Below are 22,110 nucleotides of genomic sequence, written 5' to 3'. Positions count from 1 at the left end.
AATACATGGAATAACTCTTGCATATCAGCTTGTGTAGTGAAATCTGTGTTCAGATCACATCTAGACTTCTCACAACCTGAATACAGGGGATGAAGTTTGGATTTTGTTTGTAAGCTGTCCTATATTTCCTATACATTTCCCTCTTCAACTCTTTTCCAAAATTCTAGTCACAAGTATTTTCTAAAAAGATGAAGGGTTTGTGCTATCATAAGATACATGTGTAAGAAATCACTGTGTACTGACCAAATGCTTATTTACAGCTTCAATACTAGTCAATCTTTTAAACTTCTGTATAGTTAAATAGATTTTACTGTTACTAGAATTGCTAGTAGTAAGAAAAAGGAAATATCTGTTTTAAAATGTAACATTTAATTGACATCCTTACAGCAGGATGACCAATCCTTTAGTCTCATAAAATTGTAACCGAACCTGTCACTTGAAAGTGCATCCAAATTTGTTTTAATGTGATTAAGATTTCCTTTGTAGTCATAAACATGTGAGATGCCAATACTTAAAGGTCTTCCAGTTAAGATGGACTGCAGTGTTTCAGTTTCTAGCTATGAGAAACCATCCAGTCAGAGAGCAGGATGACTTTTTGTTCTGTTTTTCAGCTAATTAATCTCTAACTGATAAACTCGAAGAAATTAACAGAAGAAATTAACCTCATTAAAGCAATACTGCAGAGTATACATAGGCAAACTTTTAGTTCCTGTCACTCAAATTAGTTGATTGCCAATTAACTTTGGTTAGCTAATGCTTCATGTAAATATTAGTTTACCCTTTTCAAATACTTGTTCTTTTTCTTGATTAGCATTTATCAAACCAGTTCATCGTTTTGAGTAAATGCACCAGTGACTGTCTTTAATATGTGTTTTCACTTCAGGTGTCTATTTACTAGCATGTGATAAGTCAAAATTCTAATGAGTGGCGTTTTGGTTTTTTTAATACAAGCTAATTCTTTTTGAGAGAAAAGTTGTGCGAGAATATAATGTGCCTTTGTAGACATGTTAACAGATGTGAAAGTTACAAGGATCTTCAAATGTGTAAGTAGCCTCATGATAGCTCTCAGCTGAGAACATCGTTTCTAATGCGAAGGCATATGCTTGCATGGGTTTCATCTGAGTTAGACAAAAGCATGCTAAAGCTAGTCCTAGGTGGATGTGTTTGTTGCGATGAGGGCAAGGTTGTTTTGAGGGGGTCTTTTCTTTTGGGGTTGGGGTGGGATTGTTTGTTGTGGGTTTGTTTTTTTTTTTTTCACTAAAGGTGTGTTTATTTGGCTACACTCAGAAGAACACTCAGCTGTCCATACAGCTGTCCCTACCATAAATATATGAACCCAATAATTGATAGCTCTGTGTGCATTTTGTGTTTCAGGTGGAAATTAAAAACCTTTGTAGCTTGTTAAAACATAGCAAAAGAACTCTCTGGAAACACTGAAGTGTCTCCTAGTTTTCCATGCCATTTGAGCTCTTTTCTTAAAGCTGACCAAATGTATTCTTCTGGAGGCATCTTGTGTTTGAGTAAACTTTATATGTACTAGCTCTCAGAGATGATGTTGTTGTATTCTTTGAAGAATACATTAAAAAGTCATCTGAATTCAAACCAGGGTTTTATTATTCCCTGAACTAACGTGAGCATCATTGGACTAGTCTTTTTGAAGACAAGTAGCTTTTAATAGTGAGATAGATAAAGCTTCCAAACTCACAAGAGACTTGATTTCTGTTGGAAAGGCATATTTGTGAAAGAATTTTCTGTGAATTAAGTTGCACAGATTTCACATCTGCCTTTAGGGGAAAGGAGCTCAAAAGAGAAGTTTATGAAATGATGCCCTTGGCCTTTTGTTCATATATGTTCAGAAGAGTTAAGGAACACGAAACTTTATAGGATTTTTCTGATGCAGTTTAACTCAGTGCTTCTTTACCTGTAATTGAAGATCAGCAAATGACTGCAAATGTGAAATATTTGTAACCTTTCTAATTCTCCTGAAATGAAATATGGATTAATTTCCTGCCTTTTCTATTCAAGAACAAGATTGAAAGCTATCCTGTAGCAAAATGAAAGAAAGGCAAATAAAGCACTAACTTTGGGGGTTTGAGGTTGGGGTTTTGTGGGTTTTTTGGCGGGGTTTGTTTTGTTGGGTTTTTTTACTTTTTTAAAAAAGGTACAAAACACTTTGGGGACCAAAACAAACAGACCAAAGGAAACAAATGGTGTAGTGGGAGGGCAAAATTCATCACACAGTACGCTATTTTGTAAAACAAGATAAATGTTTCTTTTTAATCATTGGAAAAATAGCATGGGAAGCCTGAAGCAAACTTTCATTCAATTTCCTTTAAGATAATTGCCTTGCAACTTATCATTGCACATTAAATCTCACCTAGGGAGGAATAACCCCGTGCACCAGTACAGGTTGGGGGCTGACCTGCTGGAGAGCAGCTCTGCGGAAAGAGACCTGCGAGTCCTGGTGGACAACAGGATGACCATGGGCCAGCAATGTGCCCTCGTGGCCAAGAAGGCCAATGGTCTCCTGGGGTGCATTAAAAAGAGCCTGGCCAGAGAGTCGAGGGAGGTCATCCTCCCCTTCTACTCTGCCCTGGTGAGGCCGCACCTGGAGTACTGTGTCCAGTTCTGGGCTCCCCAGTTCAAGAAGGACAGGGAACTATTGGAGGGAGTCCAGTGGAGGGATACAAAGATGATCAAGGGACTGGAGCACCTCTCTTACGAGGAAAGGCTGAGAGACCTGGGTCTCTTTAGCCTGGAGAAGAGAAGACTGAGAGGGGATCTTATCAATGCTTATAAATATCTAAAGGTGTCAAGATGATAGGGTCAGGCTCTTGTCAGTGCTGCCCGATGACAGGACAAGGAGCAACAGACACAAGCTGGAACACAGAAAGTTCCATCTGAACATGAGGAAAAACTTCTTTACTTTGAGGGTGCCAGAGCACTGGAATGGGCTGCACGGAGAGTTTATGGAGTCTCCTTCTCTGGAGACATTCAAAACATGCTTGGATGCGTTCCTGACCAACCTGCTCTAGGTGCACCTGCTTTGGCGGGGGGGTTGGACTAGATGATCTCCAGAGGTCCCTTCTAACCCCTACAATTCTGTGATTCTGTAATTTCATCCAGTTATATTTTGAACCTTTCCCCCCTCGCCCCCAGTTTCCCCTGACTCTACAAAAGCTTTTTCCTTGATATCAGTTAAGTGTGACTGGAAGCCAGCAGTGGAACTTAGTGAGGCTGTGGAGATGATACCTCATGAAGTTAATTATTCACATAACTTTGAAGAACAGTAATTTGGCAAGTTTTAGGGTTTTTTTTATTCTGCCACATCTTATATTAGTTGTTGCCACACGTTGTTAGTTGTTTCCAAAGTGCCCTGTCATTCTCCCACCTGATTTGTTTTATTAACTAAAATAAATAATTCAAACAACAAAAAAAAAAGAAATTAAAGATATTTTAAAATTGATTGCATTTCATCCTCTAAAGACAAGTTGTACCATTGCTAGAATGAATGAGGAGTGATCACTACAAAAGAGCACTTACCCCTTTGAAACAACCCAGGTCAAGGTAATTAGGACAATTCCTTGTGTCACCATGTGGACTGTTTAGTGTGATTGTGTAGACAATGGCAATGCAAATAGAGAGATTTGGGGAGAGAAGCTTCTTTTTCATTTTAAAGCTACCACTTCCCATGGCTATCACAGTGATGGAAGGAATGATGGAAGGAAAAAGAAAATAAATGGATGCAGCAATTCAAACAAATTGAAAATTAAGCATAAATCTATTTTGCTAAGAAAGGGTTTGCTGTTTATTGAAGAGAGGTAAAATTGCAAGATGAAGAATGTCTGGTGTCTTTCTGTTTAGGAATGACTGGCATGTAGGCCCTGTAGTGACTGCGTTAAATTGATATTAGATGAAACAAAGGCAGCAATGTAAATGACTATACTGCCAGCACTTTCTGCTATAAACAGCTGAAAATATAATCTCTCTAATTGTTACACGTTTTAATTGTTTGGGCTGAGGCTTTCCATGCCATTTGAAGATTGACAGATACATGTTATACAACAGTTTGTGGGCGGAAATGTTGAGTTTGCTCAAGTTAAAGGTTCTTAGATTGTTCCACTTTTGCTTCTGCACATTAAACAAGACCTTGTGTTTTCTCTTTCCAAAGAAATCAATATAAATTTGACCATCTGATAAATGTCTTGAACAAACCTGTCGCACTACAGAAGTATTTTAAAGGTTTCTGTGAAAAGTATCTGCACTGAACATGTTCCATTCTGTCGAACACTCGTGGTAGAAGACAATGAATTGGGTTTGAATAGTAAAGAGCTGAAGAACAAAAGTGGATTAAAAGTGTTATGGCAAGGGTGTACAGAAGCATAATGAGGTGGGACCAGTGGTCCAAGGAAGTGCCAAATGCCACTGTCAAAGTATCTACTCTTAAGAAACTAAGCTTTAACTCTGATCACTGAGTCTGTTTTCAAGGTACGCTTATGTGTAGAGCATACCTTTTCCTTCTGAGAAGATAATAGGACCATTTCAAGGTTAGTGTAGTCCTACAGGGTGAATTTTTTTTTTAATTGAAGATTATATTATAACCTAGACCAAAAAGGACATTAACTGAAAAGGCGGAATGTAAAATCAATTGTTTGGATTTTAAGAGAAGTCAAAATGAGGCTGACTTTTCAAGCCTACCTTTCCTTCTTTCTATATGAGTATTATTATTCTAAGCTGTATATGTTCTTTTTCTGAAGAACACTCGATTGTTTTATTAATCAGGGAGAGTCATTTTAGGAGAATGATAAATTATAATAAACAAGGCTGAAAGCTTCAGAAAAATGAAGAATGGATATTTTTGTGGCTGAAGGTCTTGACAAGGAGATTGTTTTGCAAGTGTTACAGCACCTATTTGAAGTGTTACCTCCAACAGCCCTATACTTTGTCAAGAGTTGCAGTCCGAATGGCAGACTTATTAGAAAAGATCATGTGTCTTTGTGGTTTTGAGCAAAAATGAAGTTGCTTTTGCAGTAAGATGTCTTAAATTTGCACTGGAGGGGTAGGTACAAGTACATATTTTTTATTTTTTTTGATGACACCTTTGCAGCAACAATAACCATTGTCAGAAGGACAGTAGCAAATTCCTTGTGACAGATATGATGTCTTAGGCCTTTGCAGCTGCTTGCTAAGTAAATGTAGGTCAATGCTGTGAAACAGATAAATGTTGGCCAAATGGCCAATGGTAAATTGGGAAAATTACATAATCCAGAAGTGTCACTGGAGTCTGTAAGTTGTTTGGACCTTTTTTTTTTTTTTTGAATCCTGCATTTTAAGCTGATTTTTGGAAATGCCAAATCCATAAATTCAATTGAAATCACTCTGTGAGTGCAAAAAATAGTAAATATTTTAGGAACAACAAGGTGTATAATATCAAGTTAGGCAAAAATAGCATCCAGGCCATGAACAACTCTTGCTGTCTCACTTTCTGTAAGTTTAGACTTATAAAAGAGAACTAATACAGCCAGATTTTTATAAAGATAAATTCTCAATTTATCTGTCATTAAGATGCTACAATAATGACTGGCATTGAAAACCTCTGTGCAAAAAAATACAAAGTTGTGGAAAGGATTTATGCTGACTCGCAGAGAATAACAGTTTGGACAGCAGCTTGAGCATAGTGAGAAGCTACCACTTATTTTTCATTACCAGGTTTGTACAAAGAATCAGGGTGTGGCAAAAATGGTGTGTTTAAGTATTGTTAATAGGATATGTACAGTGAGGCTAACTATGGGACCAATAACTATGAATCTAGCACTTTTTAAATGTATGAGTGCTAGATTTTAGTAACCGTGATGGTCTTTCAATGCAAGTTATTTCCATGTGTGGAGGTATTTAGCTGACATTTTCTGAATTTAAAAGCTGACTTTCATTATGAGTATAAAGACTTGAAGAGTTTTGTATTTAAAAAACAAACAAAACAAAAACAACAACAAAAAAAACCCCAACAACCCACAAACCAACACAACACCAACACTAAAGAAAGCTTTAAAAAAATCTGGACTTTATCAGAGTAGTGATTTGGTATCTTCTGTGTAAGACATAAAAGTATTAAAATTAGAAAAAATAGCTCTAACATATTCATATAACTACTGTTTACAACAGGTTTATCTTACTAATAAGAAATCAAGTATTTTAAAATACTTGTGCATTTTGAAAAGCAAGTGATGCAGTTGTCAAGTTTTAACAATTTAAATCATCTCAGCCAAACCAAAAGAATCAAAACTGATTATATCAAAACACAAATAACTAGAAAACTATACTGAAGCTTGAGGCATACCTGGAATAATTAACAAACAGCTATGTTGGTCTCTAGGGACAAATAGGGCCTGTAACAGAAAATGAAGATGATCACACCAAAAGAAACATCCATGAGGACTAAGTGCATGCTCCTACAGTGTATTTTTACTCCAATTAAGTCTTATGTGACCTGGTTGTTGTGCTTAATGACTATGAACTATTTAAAAAAAAAAAGCAACGCACTATAATTGAGTCTAAATTACTGATAAATAAAAGTTAACTCTTTCCTCTTTTCTGAGCTTTTAAAATGGCTTTTGGTGTTACAGATCAATGTTAGTGGTTCTCAGGTGTGCCACTGGCACTTTTCCATGATGTATGCCTTGAAATTCTTGAAGCATATGGAAAGTGACTGGATACTCACTTGCTTTTGGGTAATTTTGGAATGAATCAAGTCTTTGTTTCACCTGAATGCTGTAATTCAAATGTCTCTGATTTAAGAGAATCAGCTCAAACTGTTACATGTGATTGCTGCATTGTCTCATTTATCTTTTGAAGAGGTTTTGATTAAGCATGCGCAGATTTGCAGAAGAGGGCATTTTAATGATTTTTTTTTGTCATGTTTTTATATTTTTTCAGTCTGCAACATTTCAGAAAAAATTAAAGTGTAATTATTTGATCAAGCTCAACTACATTAATGGCAACAACACTGAGTAGAAAAAGGCCATGCTTTTTCTTGCAGAGATACTGGTCATTGTGGGTTATTTTGATGACCTGGATGATAGATCCCAATGCAATTTGTGTTACAGCAAGCTTGGTCACTAATGTTACGTTGTCCACTTGGGTCTTATGGTAGACCTTTTAATTGTGATTGCTCAGGCTCTACCTTAAAGAAGCAAAGTGTGAGCTGTGTTGTTTACCTGCATGTCCTTGGTGGCAATTGTAAATTTCTGCAATTACTTTGACTGGAATAAATGCATTTCCTAGGACTCTAATTGGTACACAGGCAGTAGTCATTCTGTCTTTTGTATCTTACTAGCCTGTTCCCCGGGAGTGGAACCACTTCCTCAAGCGGAAGAGGAAAGCAAGCAGTTGAAGGCATTTAAAACAGGTCATATACTTCAGTTGTTGTGCACTTAAGTGAAAAGGAAAAAAACACTTTTATACTCACTGGCATCATGAAAACATTCTTGTGTTAACCACTAGGGAGAGGCCAGCTTTTATGGACCAATACAGTGATCATAGAATAGTTTAGGTTGGAAGGGACCTTTAAAGGTCATCTATTCCAACCCTCCCTGCAATGAGCAGGGACATCTTCAACTAGATCAGGTTGCTCAGAACCCCTTCCAACCCGACCTTGAATGTCTCCAGGGATGGGGCATCTACCACCTCTCTGGGCAACCTGTTCCAGTGTTTCATCACCCTCATTGTAAAAAAAATTTCTTCCTGATATCTAGTCTAAATCTAATTAGTTTAAAACCATTACCCCTCATCCTATCACAACAGGCCCTGCTAAAATGTTTGTCCCTTTTTTATAAGGGACATCTTTTTATAAGCCCCCTTCAAGTACTGCAAGGCCACTATAAGGTCTCCCCGGAGCCTTCTCTTCTCCAGGCTGAATAATCCCAACTCTCTCAGCCTTTCCTCATAGGAGAGGTGCTCCAGCCCCCTGATAATTCTTGTGACCCTTCTCAGGACCTGCTCCAACGGGTCCACGTCCTTCTTGTGTTGGGGACTCCAGAGCTGGACGCAGAACTCCAGGTGGGGTCTCGCCAGAGCAGAGTAGAGGGGCAGAATCACCTCCCTCGACCTGCTGGCCACGCTGCTTTTGGTGCAGCCCAGGATAGGGTTGGCCTTCTGGGCTGCAGTAAAGTGATAAAGGAGAGTTTTGTTCCAATAGGATGTCAAATGTTAAGTCTAGCAATAGACATCGATAAAATGCAGCTAACAGTTTAACTGTTGCTAAATGTGTGGAAGAAATAAAGGAGCAATGTGAAAATTTGTCTCGGGTTGTAAAGAGTGAGACATCCTCATTGCATGATGCAGCAGAGCTCAGGAGTGTCTTAGGTTGTTTCCTTCCTACCCTAATAGTTGGTTACATCTGTAACATGGCAGTTGAGCCCAGTCTGAAGGCAAAGATGATTGAGTGATTTCAGTTTAGCTCTTTAACTTTGATTATGAAAGAACTTCCGTAAAGCCGTCTTTTTTAATGTATAATTGAATGAAGAAAGAGCTCCTCATACAACAGAATCTTTTAACTAATTAAATTGCTTCCATAAAGAAAAACGTTCTTCTGTGGGTTGTACAGAAATCATTCATATATGTACAATGAATATGTATGTATGAACACTATATATATAGTTTTCTAACAGAAGCCAGAGTTAGCAAATCTTGCAGGCAAGTTTATATTATAAACAGGAATCCGTAAGTACACACAGACATGAATATTTAGAATAGATGTGCAGCTGTACTTTGAGAGATAGATATGGATAGCAGAATGAGAAAAAAATGGAAATTGCATTCCATTTTTTTTATGGGAGGACCTAATGTGCTGCATTGAACAGGTGATATGTACCTTACAGAACTGAACCAGTGTGCAAGCATAGCATTCCTCAGTGCTATAGCGTATGTATAGTCTCATTACCATGCCGGTGAGTTGTGATTGTGTAGTCCAAGACCCTGTTATTTTGATGTTCTGAATTGTTATTGTGCTGTTTTCAGCTGTTTCTTCCATCCTGTTCTAGACTATTATATAGTACTACTAGGCATAAGTCTTGTAGCATTTTACCTCAGGTCAGTCATTCATTTCAAGGTATAATAGGTCAACAGTCAATAAATTAAAAACCAGAAAATCTGTTTAGATCACAAACGTTGAGCTTGGTACCTCATTTATTTAGAAAATGTTATGCCTTTTGCATGCTTTTTAAGAATTACATATTTATACTAACACTTTCTATGTCACATGCATCTTACAGCACCTTCAGAATACGCTTACTGTGAAAAGTATGACTTGTATCTAGTAAACATTAATACAGGAATCATAATACTTTTTGAAAACCTTACTGTATTTTAGACAGAACAACAACACACCATCACCCATCTCCAGTATGTTGCTTGGCCTGATCATGGTGTGCCTGATGACTCCATGGACTTTTTGGAGTTTGTGACCTGTATGAGGCCAAAGAGAGTAGAGAATGAGCCGGTCCTTGTTCACTGCAGGTACTTGTTTTAAAATTCTGATTATAGACTTGCTTCAGCCTTAGAATAAGCATTTGCTTTGAAAAGTTTGTCTGCAAGACAGGACACTCCTTGAATTAGATGAAAATGTTAAACTGTGCAATACTAGCGTTCACTGTTGAGGACAGAAGCGCTGGTGCTCTATCTAAAGGACGAGTTTCTTTTCTCTCGCTTTCTCCTGCAAACTTATGGTGAAATGGGTTAGTCACATAATTATCACTCAGCTGATATTCTGCAATGTAAGTTGTTCTCCATTTTTATCCTCTACCACCTTTGTAACCTCATTTTGAATAGTACTGCAAAGTTGTCTCTTTTTTTTTTCTACTGTTCAAGTGCCTGTCAAAAAACAGTCAGTTAGCTCTTACCTTTTTTAGTCAAAAATACCAAACCAGTACATTTAGATTTGTAAGCAGTTCTAATAGTTAAAAATCCATTTGCTTTAAGTGAGGGTTTTTATTTATATAAAAATTCTAATTTTTTTTTTAATAATTGGCAGGAAATATTGCTGAAGTTGTTTTGAAGATAAGCTTCGCACTCTGTTCTAATTTTATTAAGGCTTTCCTGTAATTTCTAAGGCTGTTTAGCATCCTGGTATTAAGACTGTGATATGAATCTAGTGCATTGCAAAAACCTAATTTTATAGACTATTTTTCTGTTACATTTCACAGCGCTGGAATCGGTCGCACTGGAGTATTGGTCACTATGGAAACGGCCATGTGCTTAATTGAAAGAAACCAACCTGTTTATCCACTGGATATTGTACGAAAAATGCGAGACCAGCGAGCTATGATGGTGCAAACATCAGTAAGTGATGGAGAGGAAGCCTCATTTTCTGTATATATGCTGCACTTGTCCAATTCTAAAACAGATCCAAAAGTTGAAGTGATCTAGTTGTTTGCATCTTTAGTTGCCATTATATTTCATGCTTCCTACATTTAGCATAAATAGCATGGTGGCAAAGGCTGCTTTGCTTGTGAGGTGTGTATTTAACTTTTTTGTAAATGTTTCTTACCTTGCCATTATAAGATAACTGATTTCTATATATTGCAAGTAGTTAGAACGCACAAGGTTAGACTTGCCCAAACCATCTGTTCATGGTCTTCTGTCTAAATTCTCTGCAAGAAACTAGAATAACTTTTTGCTTTTCATTCTAGTACAGAGCCTTATAGGAAATTATTAAACTGAAGGTAAAATTGGTGAGTTTGTGGTATGATTTGAAGATGGGAAGTGGCTTTTCAAAAAGCCACTTTAGAAGTAGAAATTCGATAGTAACAATGTATGTATTTTTTAAAAAAATTGTGCCACTACTCCAGCTTGGAAAAACAAAGGGCAAGAATGAAATTCAGGAGACATTGGGTAGTATCAATAACTGAATGATTTTGAGATGGAATTAGTTCAAAGACAATTTGAGATCATGAGGGCAATTTTGTGTCAGCTTTGCAAATGAACATACTGATGTTAGAGACCAAGGATGAAGGATGGGGAGGCTCTACTTTCTTGGGTAGAGGTTGTATGACAGAATATTAAGTGTGGGTTGTCTCAGAGAGCTAAATGCCCTATGGCAAATGGAAGTAAAAGGGTCTAGACCTGCAAAGTCAACAGTTAAATTGGATATTTCTGTCTCATCTTCAAAAGAAAATGCTTTGGTTTGCACATGATCAAGGGAAGGAAGGAGGTAACTTGAGAAAACAAATTATATTCATTAACAGGTTAATGACAACAGGAGCCAGCATTATGATTGATAGATGGGGGGAAAATCTTGTGCTATCAAAGAGTGTGAAAGCGTCAGGAATTACGGTTGCTTGCATAACAACAGAGTGCTCTGTGAACAGAGATTGTTCACCCATGCTGCTGGGACTCGTCGGTCATTGCAGTATGAGTGCACTCTCTGGAAGTACATTGGGACTGAGGAGGAAGTTGTCCGAACAGTCCCTTGCCTGTTCCTTGCAGAAATGGAAGCTGAGCTTATGACACAGGATGGCATGAGATGAGAAACCTTAGCCTCAAGGTTAAGGAAACTGAATGTTGACTTCTGGAGTTGTATCTGTCCGTGCACCTCAGTTTGTAAAATGAAATGAGCAAGTTCTGCCTTAAACTTTCCAGAGGTGGTCATCTTTTTGGGAATCAGACACAAGAACCTGAAGTAAACTTCAGCTTGCCAGAAGGCTGAGTCCCTCTTGTTACAACAGAAATCATCAGGAATTGTCCTTGTGCTCTACAGTTTAATGTGATTGAAGGATATGGGCAGTAGAAAACTGAGTATCTAAAATAGGATCCTTTACCTTGCTTATTGTGTTCCCCAGTTCACCATAAGCACAATCAGGAGAGGGCTGATCTGTAGCAGCAATACTGTGAAACTAAATTCACTTGCTATTTCTGAAGTATGCAGATACTGTCGTGAAAAGCCAATGAGCAGAATTGGCATACTGTGCTGTAAATGAGACACAGAAGCAAGCACTCAAGTGTGAGAAAGCAGAATATCAGAGAGCTGCATGTTAACATTTTGATGTACCCTGGGTCCTCTATAGCATTCCCATGCCTGCATTCCAGCTAGCCCCACTGCTATGTTTGATATGCAGCTTAGGGCTTCTGGGAGAAGCCGTTAGGGACTGCTCAGTTGTAATAGCCTTCAGCCTTGCCTGAAGCATGTTCAGCTGCCCTGTGGGGGTTGTGTGTGTGCTTCAATTCTAAGATGATACATATAGCCAGATGCATGTTGTGAGTTATTATCAGACAGAGCATACTCAGTAAGAGTGGACTCATCAGAGCTATTAACAGGTCCGTTTAGTGTCTGCTGTTACTCCTGTAGTTACTCAGCTGTAGTTCCTCAAAGACCTGCAATTTGGTCATCAAGAACAGCAAAACAAAACCTTTGACCAAAATAATAAAGCTATAACAAAATCTGTGTAACTGTACAGCCTTTCATTTAAAAAAACCCCCACAAACTAACCATTATGTTCCATTAAAGAGAAATTAGAGATACTAAGCAATACAGAAAGCAGTGCTTTAGGGACATACATAATAGAACTAGTTATCAGCTGAGTGAGCAGTAAGAATACATGCAACAGATAAGAGCAAAGAAAACAAGTAGTCAGAGTCTGAGTCAGAGGAAGCAATGCTGAAGTCCTCATTCTTATTTGTTCAGTACCTTGATCACACAAAGGAGTTAACAGAAGTGTGGAACAGAGAGCTAAATATCACACTTGGCTTGTTCAGGCAGTAGAAATATGCAAATGACAATAACAAGAGAAAAGTCAAGGTAATTAAGAAATAAAGACAAAAGAACAGAGTGATATTGAATGTGGGAGTAGTTGACTGAAAGGTTGAGAGAAAAGGCAAGAAAATCGAGATGCAGAAAATTAATTTCCATCCCCCAGTTTTCCTTAAGTTTTTCTGTACTTAAGAGAAAATTTATTGCATGTTATGGACAAGGATAATGTTCCTAAGTACTGATATTTAAATGTAACCTAAGGTCGCCCAAGCGTTATCTTTTAGCCCTGTCCTTTGGGGGAGATATTGGGGGAATGTTTCCAGATGCTCCTGGAGAGTTGATGAGAGCTGACGTACAAGGGCAGCTGGGAGAACATTTCAAAGGTGCGAAAAAGGATTTAGAAAATGTGAAGCTGTGCTTCTCTGAATATATGACATGGAGTTTTGGAGAAAGGTGTTCATTTGGGGGTTTTGACAATAATGAAAAGTACTTCCAGAGAAGAGGAGAGGTATGCTTTGACGTTTGGAAATTCTTTTAAATTTCCATCACCTTGTGTTCTCAGGCTTGTGCTAGTCATAAAAATTCATTCAGGCTATGTGGATTTTTAGTTCTGCGCTAGTCCTGTCGCTAATGTCTCCTTGTATCGCTTTTCAGAAAGAGGCTTACAGGCTAATTGCTTTTAACAAATAGGTACATCAAAAGATCATGGAAGAAATAGTCTTTCTGATAGTATAATTCATAGAAGAAACACTAATCTAATTTGTAAAGACTTTATAAGAACTAAATTATCTCAAATTGTTGTGTGACAGAACAATTAATGTGGCTGCTACTATTCAAAACTATTCGTTCCAAAGGTTTTGGTCCCATTCTGTTACAAAAAGAGCTGTGTGGTCTGATCACAAATTGAAAATAAAGCCACTCCATCTTCTGCAATAGTGCAGACAGCTTAAAAAAAAAAAAGTTTTAGCAAGACAACTGGACCTATATATCTTATATGGTAACTTTAAATGTGGTTTTGGTTATGTAACTTAAATGTGTCCAGTAACTGCAGGATTGGCAGCGTTAGAATACTTGTAATAATCAGATAACACTACCAAAAAGTAGATGAGATATATGAAGAACATAAATAACTAGTTGAACTTCAAATCAGAAGAATCGTATACGTTTGCATAGCTTTTACAAATAAATCCTATTCCTTGAGACTTAAGCATGTGTTCTTTTAAATTTGGGGATTCTGTTTTTCTTGGTGTGAGATTTTTAATGCTTGTCCTTCAAGAAGAGTAAATGTTACCTTTGTTTACTGTGAATACATCCAGGAGGGTTGAATTTTCTTCTTCCATCTTTGGATCTCCTCTCATCTTTGGATCTCCTCTCCTGTCATTGTCCAGGAGAAAGGGAAACAGTGGGACTGTTAGTCCTATTAGATACTACTCTATGATCAGGAGTTTAATCATCTAATTTATTTTTTTTCTGTCGTACACAGAGTCAATACAAATTTGTTTGTGAAGCTATTCTTCGTGTTTACAAAGAAGGATTGGTTCGACCACTGGATTCCAGTTAGCACAGCAGTGAAGGATGAATTCTCTTTTCCCCCGAAAAGACTGCTCCTTAAGTAAAGCAAGGGCTCATTTCTGAAAGCAACTATAATGGACTAGAAGCCCATGAAAAGACAGATGAGCACATTTGAACTGTGGCACTTTAAATTTCTCAAGAAGATTACTAAATCATGTACAGTATAACAAAGTCATGTAGATAAATATATGAGAGCAATTGTGTGTAATATGCTTTATTCACATAGACACCATAAACAATCATGGAAACCTTAATAGATATCTTTTACTGCCTTAAAACACCCTTCACTTTTTTATGTTACAAAGGTCCTTGTGTTTCTTTTGAAAATGCAAAAAGGAAACTAATAGTATTGAAATTATTTGGCTTAAGAAGGTATTTGATATCTTTGTATTGTATGAAAGTTCATTGAAGGTGAATATTTGTAACTTTCTTATTGGGACACTAAATATTTATGGAAATGTAACCTTGACTTCTGAAAGACTGATGAAGAGCTTTAAAGGATAATGCATAACTACTGTACATTAAGAGCTGGAGAAATTAAGTATTCAGTTACCATAAATCTATTAGTAAGTATGCCAGCTGTTATAATATGCTTCTTAGAAATCACATCTACTGTATGTGATGTGCAAAATAATGCTGCATTTAAGCATTTATGCAGATGGTACAGTCTACATCTTCTGTTCATCAATTTTAATGGCAACTTGCCCTTTTAACAATGACCTGCTTCTTACAGTTTTATTTACTGTACTCTTTCTCTTCTGTTTCTGCTGACTGTCTCCTTTATACTTGTTTTTCACTGCTGTTTTTATATGTGGACTGAAAACATTTTAACTTAAAACGAGGTTTAATTCTTTCACCTTTGTTTCCATGTGTATTTATGAGTTCTCAAATGTAAATGTGGGTTAATGTTGCACACAAGTACTATACTTTTGGCTAACTGTATATGCAAAGTAGTCTAATCCAATACTGGAAGAAAAATTACTACTGAACCCTTCAAATATGTTGCTGCTAATTCAAGGTGTGAAGCTTACAAGGGCACAGGTGTTGCTAGTGTTCAGATATTGATAAAATGTTGACTTGCTGCCCTTCAGCAAGAACTGCTCTTATCCAGTGAGACACAACTCCCTTTTGCAAGAGGTCTGTGGATTTACTGTGTTTCTTGCTTTATGGAAATGCAGCTAAATTCCCATGAAGATTTACGTGAAAAGAGAGAATGGATTTGTACATTGATGAATAATTCACCCTGAGGTACACTGGTCTCCATTTCATTTCAAATGGGAAATTTCTGAACAATATAACCACATTTGTATGATGTTAATTTATTTTGTGCGTGCTTTTTGATTACCCTGAGATAGTTCTTTGTTTTTGAGTAGTGTTTAAAAAAAAATACTCTAAGGGACTGTTTAAAACTCTGTTATTTAAAAGATTAGTCCTAAATAAGGAAAAAAAATTATGGGGCATATTAGCCAGATGTTTATACGTGTATAAAAGAGAAAATTAGATAACTTTCTTTTTAGATATATATATACACACACACATATTCAAGTATATTTTAGAATTATGGTTTGTATTATGGATATTGTCATTTATATCTGGAGTTTCATTATAGAAACTGCCACAGCTGTACAATATGCATCCTCTCCTGTTACCAGAAGGTTATGTTTTTTCCCCAGGAGATAGCAGAAAAGTGAATGTAGGATGTACTAAGTTGCTGACTCTTATCTTCTGTAGACTTGGTCCTTTCTTCAAGATCCCATTATTTGTTATAGGTAAAGAAGATACCTGGTTACTATTTATTGATCCAAAGAGTTGTAATTGGAAACTTGGAAAGCTTCTTGGCTTTGTTGGGTTGAAGGGTGAATAGGTTTGTGCTCATTCTCATATGCTGCATTCCAGATTTCACTTTCACTGAAGTTTTTGTAATACTTTGGGTCATTACCCTCTTGCTTGATTGGTTACAGAATGGAAGGCAAGAGACCGTAACTCTGATTCACTCTTAACTTGCTAAACTGCATCAGGTCGTTCAATCTGTCTGTGACTCCAAATGTAAAATGATACTGGACCTGCACACGTTGCTCGGGAAGCTTTTTTGAAAAATGCGTGTGAAAAACTGTTGTACAAGTGCAGGCTGCCCGCTGCTGATAGAATATTGAGCAATGAGAAAAACTAGTGTCTCTTTCCCACATGAGGAGTAGTGGCCACTAAAGAATCTGTGCCTGCTGGGTGGTTAACAAAAGCCTCCCTTTTCTATGTGCCTTTCTGTTAAAACATATCTTCTTTTTTTCTTTCCTTTTTTTTTTTTAAGTTTTGTTGTGCCCAGGTCTCAAAGTCATCCCTTGCAGTTAGCATGACTCGCAGTTAATAGTTTGTCAAGAAGTGAAGAAAGCAAGGAGGAAAAAAAGCAAAAAAATAAATAGTAAGAAAAATGTTTAGAGCATCTCTTTGTGATATCTTTCAGGGAAGTACTTGATTAAACTTTAGGTTTATTTGTGTTCAAGGTTATTGCTATATCCCTATAGCTATTTATGTTTCTTCATGTTGAATATGTATTTACCAAAACACTGTAAATCTATTCCTTGTATAACTCCAGTCTCAAAATACATGGTAGAGGCTCGACTTACATTAGTATGTGTTAAATGATGATAGTCATATTGTGACAAATGCTGCTTTTGCTCTGGTAAACTTAAATGGGTTTGGTAATACCATTCATGAAATCTTACTTCGATTTTAATAACTTATTTGAAATTGCTGGCCACTGAGAAACTGCTCAAAGCTCTAAAAATAGTAATCTCTGTATTATTTGATTATTATTATTTTTTGTAAAACCATAGAGCAAATATTAACTACGCAAGTATCTTGTACTTCGTGTCCATCTTTATTTCAGTCTTGCTGGGTTTTGCACATGTACCTGTAGGGTCCATAGAGGAGAATGAAGGGGGTTTTGTTTTCTCTCTGTAGTGTGTGATGACTTTGCACTGAATGATGTATGCCTTAGATCTGATCTTGCAATGAAAGCATAATTATGAAAACAACTTCTTAATGCTGGCTTTTGTTTCCATGAGAATTAGGAAATTAAAAAGACACAGAGTTGATTGATTTGGGGTTGGGTGGGTTTTTTTGGTAGGAGTTAAAACTCCTAACACAAGATTGTTAACTGTCAAGCAATTGGCAAATAGCAGAAAATGCTGTGAAGTCAAGATTCTGTATAACCTTCATAAACAGTTTAACCTCAGTTTTGCCTGTGCTTGTGTGATCGTGACAGTAAGTATTCCAAATTTCTAGCATGGTGGTGGATGAAGAGGGAGTAATAAGCCTTTGAGGTTTTCATCACTGTGAAATACACTAACATTTATTCTTCAGAATTACTCAAGTTTTAACTGAATGGCTTTATATTTGCTACAGAAGTAACAAAAATGCCTGTTCAGAATGTCTTCAGAAATATCACAGGGGAATGCTTGTGAGAAGGAGCTGGGAGGGAGAGATCTTACCATGTATTGACAATAAGAAAAACGGTGCCATAAACCATTAATGCCTTTTGTGTAACAGGATGTATGAAATATGAGACATTAAAATACAACCAAACCTTGAATAGTGGTGGTGTTTTGCAAAAAAAAAAAAAAATTATTTTGTAATCCAGGGTTTTGCTTTCAATAATCCTGTCTTTTAGGTGTTGGTACTAAAACATATGTGATCAAAATGTACCTAAAAATTCAGCAGTAGTTCTTCATATACACTCATTATTTTTTTTAACAGTTGGTTCTCTCTTTTCCATCCTTTTTTCTACTGTGCAATATTTGGTTAAAAATATATGTATATTTCAAAAGAACTGTAGTCCTGAAATATCAAAAGAACTATGCATTTGCTTTATTACAAGCATAATATGATACTGTTTTACACCAAAAGCTCTTCCCTGTAGATAGTGTTCTTACTGTCAGACTAAATGCATAAATGGTCCACTGATTGAAAATGTTGAAAATAGACATGCATGGTTCATATTCAATCAATTAAAATTTAAACCTAGTTGTTTCACTGATAATGGATTTATTGTTATATCCTGAAATGTAGCATTTAAGTACAAGTTTATTTTCCTCATTCGTATAAAATCTTCCCAGAAAGAATGTGCACTGGGAAGTGTTTCTATTTCAACTGGTAACCTGCAATTAGTCTACTTGGTTAAAAGCATTTATTAATTGAAACTATATGGAAGATAAAGTTGTGTCATGAAATACTTCGAACAAAGGCAGTTGAAAGCCAAGTGAATGATTAATTCATTATATAAAACATAATGTTTTGATTAAATGGATTCTCTCGCATTTAAGTTCTGACACTGATAGTGTTAAGCCATCTCAGATTACTGTCTGTTTTAACAATAGTATTATATTAGCAGGTTAAATATAGCAATCTAATACGGTATGATTTGCTTCCAGTTTACTTTAACGTATTTAGTGTTCCAGTTGTTCAGTAGCTGTTGTCTGTAAAAAATAAAAATAGAAAATGTTAAGTTTCTCTGAATGAAAAGGAAGGAGTAGCCCATGACATTGATAGATTTAACCATTTCTCAGCTCAGACTAACCCTGTGACATCAGTGGTCTGATTTGACCACTGATATCAAGAGCAATTGTTGAGGACCAAGAATATGATGGAAAAAGCAAATATTGTGGGCTGTTGAAACTTTGTTTAGTTTTGGCTGCAGTTAAGAGACCACTGGCTTTTTTCCTTTTTTCTTTTTTTTTTTTTTTCTAAAAAAGACAAATTCATCTCAAGAGGTGGCTTTGGGAATGGGGACTAGAATGTGCCTTTATTGATTCTCCTAATTTTGTTGCAGACTACTTGGATAAGAGTCTTAGATTATGTGTTATTTTGAGTTAGCTGCAGGTTTTGAATGTTTAATGAAATCTAATTTAAAATATTAAAGCATTGATTTTAATAGACATTAATGAAACACTTCCGTTTACTTCTGAGTTAGTTGCTCAGCTTCTCTTTTCTTGGCTTTCACGATGTCATTTCTAGACTTGTCGTTGTTTTACCTTATAAAAACACTTTGAAGTTTCCCACAGCTGTAAAACTGGCTTTGTCATAGACAGGCCAAGTGATGGTGATGCTGCTGTTGCTCAAGACAGGATGTTAGTAACCGCTGAAGGTGCAGTGCGGTGTTCAGACCAGCCTGGACTGAGCTCCTCTCTGAGGAATTTAAACAGTGCTGCTAACAGTGGTAAAAAACATGAAGATAATTTGAAGGAGCATGTAGGAAATGTTTCATTCAGGGCGGATAAGACCTGGGTTTTACTTAAAATAAATAAATAAAAATAGTGAGGATAAAAATATTTTTAACAGCTAAGGAAGGGGTAGGAAATGCAAGATTTTTTTCCTTTGCAGAACACTCTTCTGTGTTTTAAATGCATCGTTTCTCTTGGAGAAATTTCTTTACTAAAAGAGCCCTGCTGTTGATGGGATTTAATTTTTGTCAAACTGACCTGGAAAACAATTTTAAGTTAAACTTTTACCTGATTTACTGCTTTGTCCTTTTTGGTAACATTAAACAAAACTAAAATCTCTTCCTTCTAAAAATTCATTTGGCTGTTCTCATTTGGTGTCTTTTTGAGGCAAATGGAACCTGAATGTGGCTGGATAACTAGTGAGGTTGCCACGCGTGCTAAGAGGAAACAGATGCTTTGCTTAGATCCATTAGAGCCATTACCGAACATCAGTTACCAACTGAAATTAGTCTAGGATATTTCTATCAGCCTTTTGCAGAATAAGCATTTTGTAAATAGGAAGTCTTTGCAGCTTGCTCTTCCAAGCATTAGGAAGTCATCTTGTGCTAAGTTAGAACTGATGCTTTTAAAAAAACAAACAAACCCCCACCACATTAAAATCTGAATCTTCAAGTAAGGATGGACTATTTGCTGAAATGTATACAAAACACACTTTTACAATGAAAAAAAAAAAGTTTCTCAGTTAAAAAAAAAAAGGTAAAAAGCAAGCTGCTAGAAGTGAGTATCTTTGTTGTGGGTGCATATTATGTAGTCATAAACCAAACTAGTTCTCAACTGGTAAGCAGTATAAGCAGTATGAGTTAATGTACAGACAAGTCAACATTGACCTAACCGCCTGATTAATTTCTCAGCTTTCTTGTGAAGGGTTGGTTGCAATCCTGGTTCAGAAGTCCTTGCTGCAGAATGGAAGGAGAAAGGGCTGGCTTCCTTAGGGAGGAGATTGAAAGCTTGCTCAGTACATCAGCAGTCGGTATTGACCGTGGTGGGGTTGTATTGACCTTAGTTGTATTATCTCACCTGAGTAGTCTAGTTTAAAGTACCATGAAATGTATCTATGTGAGTTTGCAAGGGCAGTGAAGCCCTTTGTTCATTGCAGGAAAAAAAGGCTCAGGCCAGCAGTGTTAATTTTCATGGGCTTCATTTGCTTCAATTAAGCAGCAGGTTAGCATGCTAGCCGTTGAGTTGTTCTTGATCAGTGCCCTTCTAATTCAGAGCTTCACACACATGAATGAAAACCTGGCGTAACTGTTGCTTTCCTAGTTTTTAATAGAAATTAAATCACTGTCTGTAGAAATTAGGTGGGAAATCAGTATATGCGCTTAAATGTAAATATATTTCAAATCCAGATTTTTGGAAAATAAATTACAAGTATCAATGCTTACATTCCCGTGACCTGTGCAATGAGTACTAAACGTAATTTATTTAGATTTTCACACTTCATTGTGTAACCTTAATAGAGAAATACAAGATAAATAGTGGGGACAGTCCTATCAAGGCTTGGAAAATCAGCCAGGCATTCATAATAACAAATGATGATTGGTTAAAACTGACCTTCATTGCAACCGATACAGAAATGTGCTTAATACTACTGGAATAAATTACCTAACAGCTGGGAGAGCCAAAGTTAGGTTGGTTGTTTTTTGGTTGGGTTTTTTTTTTTTTTGGGAAGCTTTGCAAAAGCTTCCACTACTCTGGTAACTAAGTTTGTATTTTCCATATACATTCAGTTAGCATTTTCGTCAGAGATGTAGAAAAAGCTTGGAAGATAATATCCATTCAGTGACTCTGGATATTTTTTTTTAATGGTTTTTTCTGTAGCACTCTATATTTTCTTCTTCTGAGATCTTAGGTGCCAGTGCATTAAAGGAATAAAAGAATGTATTTGATGTATTTGGAAGGTAAGGAGTTTATTTTGTATCTTAAACTGTACTTTTCTTCTAAATCATTTGAAATGCAAATTGATGTTGATATTACAAAGCTTAATTTATTGTTTAAAAATGTAGACAATTCTTGAAATGAATGTATCATTTTTCTTTTTTTTTATTTTTATAGGAATAAAGTATTGGTTAATGTTTTCAGTATAGTTTTCTTGGGTTTGGAACTGTTTTGAACAGAAATGAAACAGTCACCATTTTATGCTTATTGGTTATATGGCTAATGGTGAAATAAAGCAGTTTTGGCTACATGGTTTTACAGTGGCTTTATTCAAGAAGAGAATAAGAGTTGCATAAAAAAGTTACCGACCTTTTTAATCCTTTTAAGTAAAATCACACATGGCTGCAGCTTGAATTTTATCTAAACAAGCAAATATGTTCGGAAAGTGTCTGCTCTGTATAGATACAGCATGTAATTCTTTCATAAATAGCTTGCTGGAAAAGTAAAGCAACTGAGTAAGCCACAAATTCTTAGAATTATTTCACTTGCAATGATTTTTATAAAAAAGGGATTGTCTCAATTAATTAGACAATAAAACTTTGCACTCATCAGATACAAGGCCACATAAACAACTGCTTGAACATA

At 36.4% G+C, this 22,110-nt stretch overlaps 1 protein-coding gene across 3 annotated transcripts in view; it reads left to right on the top strand.

Moving 5' to 3' along the window:
- PTPN3 (protein tyrosine phosphatase non-receptor type 3) overlaps positions 1 to 21,695 on the top strand; it is a 138,150-nt gene extending 116,455 nt beyond the window's left edge. For all 3 annotated transcript variants that reach the window (XM_063326278.1, XM_063326277.1, XM_063326279.1), the window contains 3 exons: positions 9,368 to 9,513; positions 10,200 to 10,335; positions 14,226 to 21,695. In XM_063326278.1, the coding sequence (XP_063182348.1) occupies positions 9,368 to 9,513; positions 10,200 to 10,335; positions 14,226 to 14,303 (360 nt within the window). In that variant the 3' untranslated portion in view covers positions 14,304 to 21,695. The remainder of the gene's footprint in view (positions 1 to 9,367; positions 9,514 to 10,199; positions 10,336 to 14,225) is intronic.
- The last annotated feature ends 415 nt before the right edge of the window (positions 21,696 to 22,110 follow it).

This window comes from Chroicocephalus ridibundus, chromosome 2 (genome assembly GCF_963924245.1).
Source record: "Chroicocephalus ridibundus chromosome 2, bChrRid1.1, whole genome shotgun sequence".
NCBI classification, from domain to species: domain Eukaryota; kingdom Metazoa; phylum Chordata; class Aves; order Charadriiformes; family Laridae; genus Chroicocephalus; species Chroicocephalus ridibundus.
This window is presented reverse-complemented; position numbering and strand designations above follow the sequence as displayed.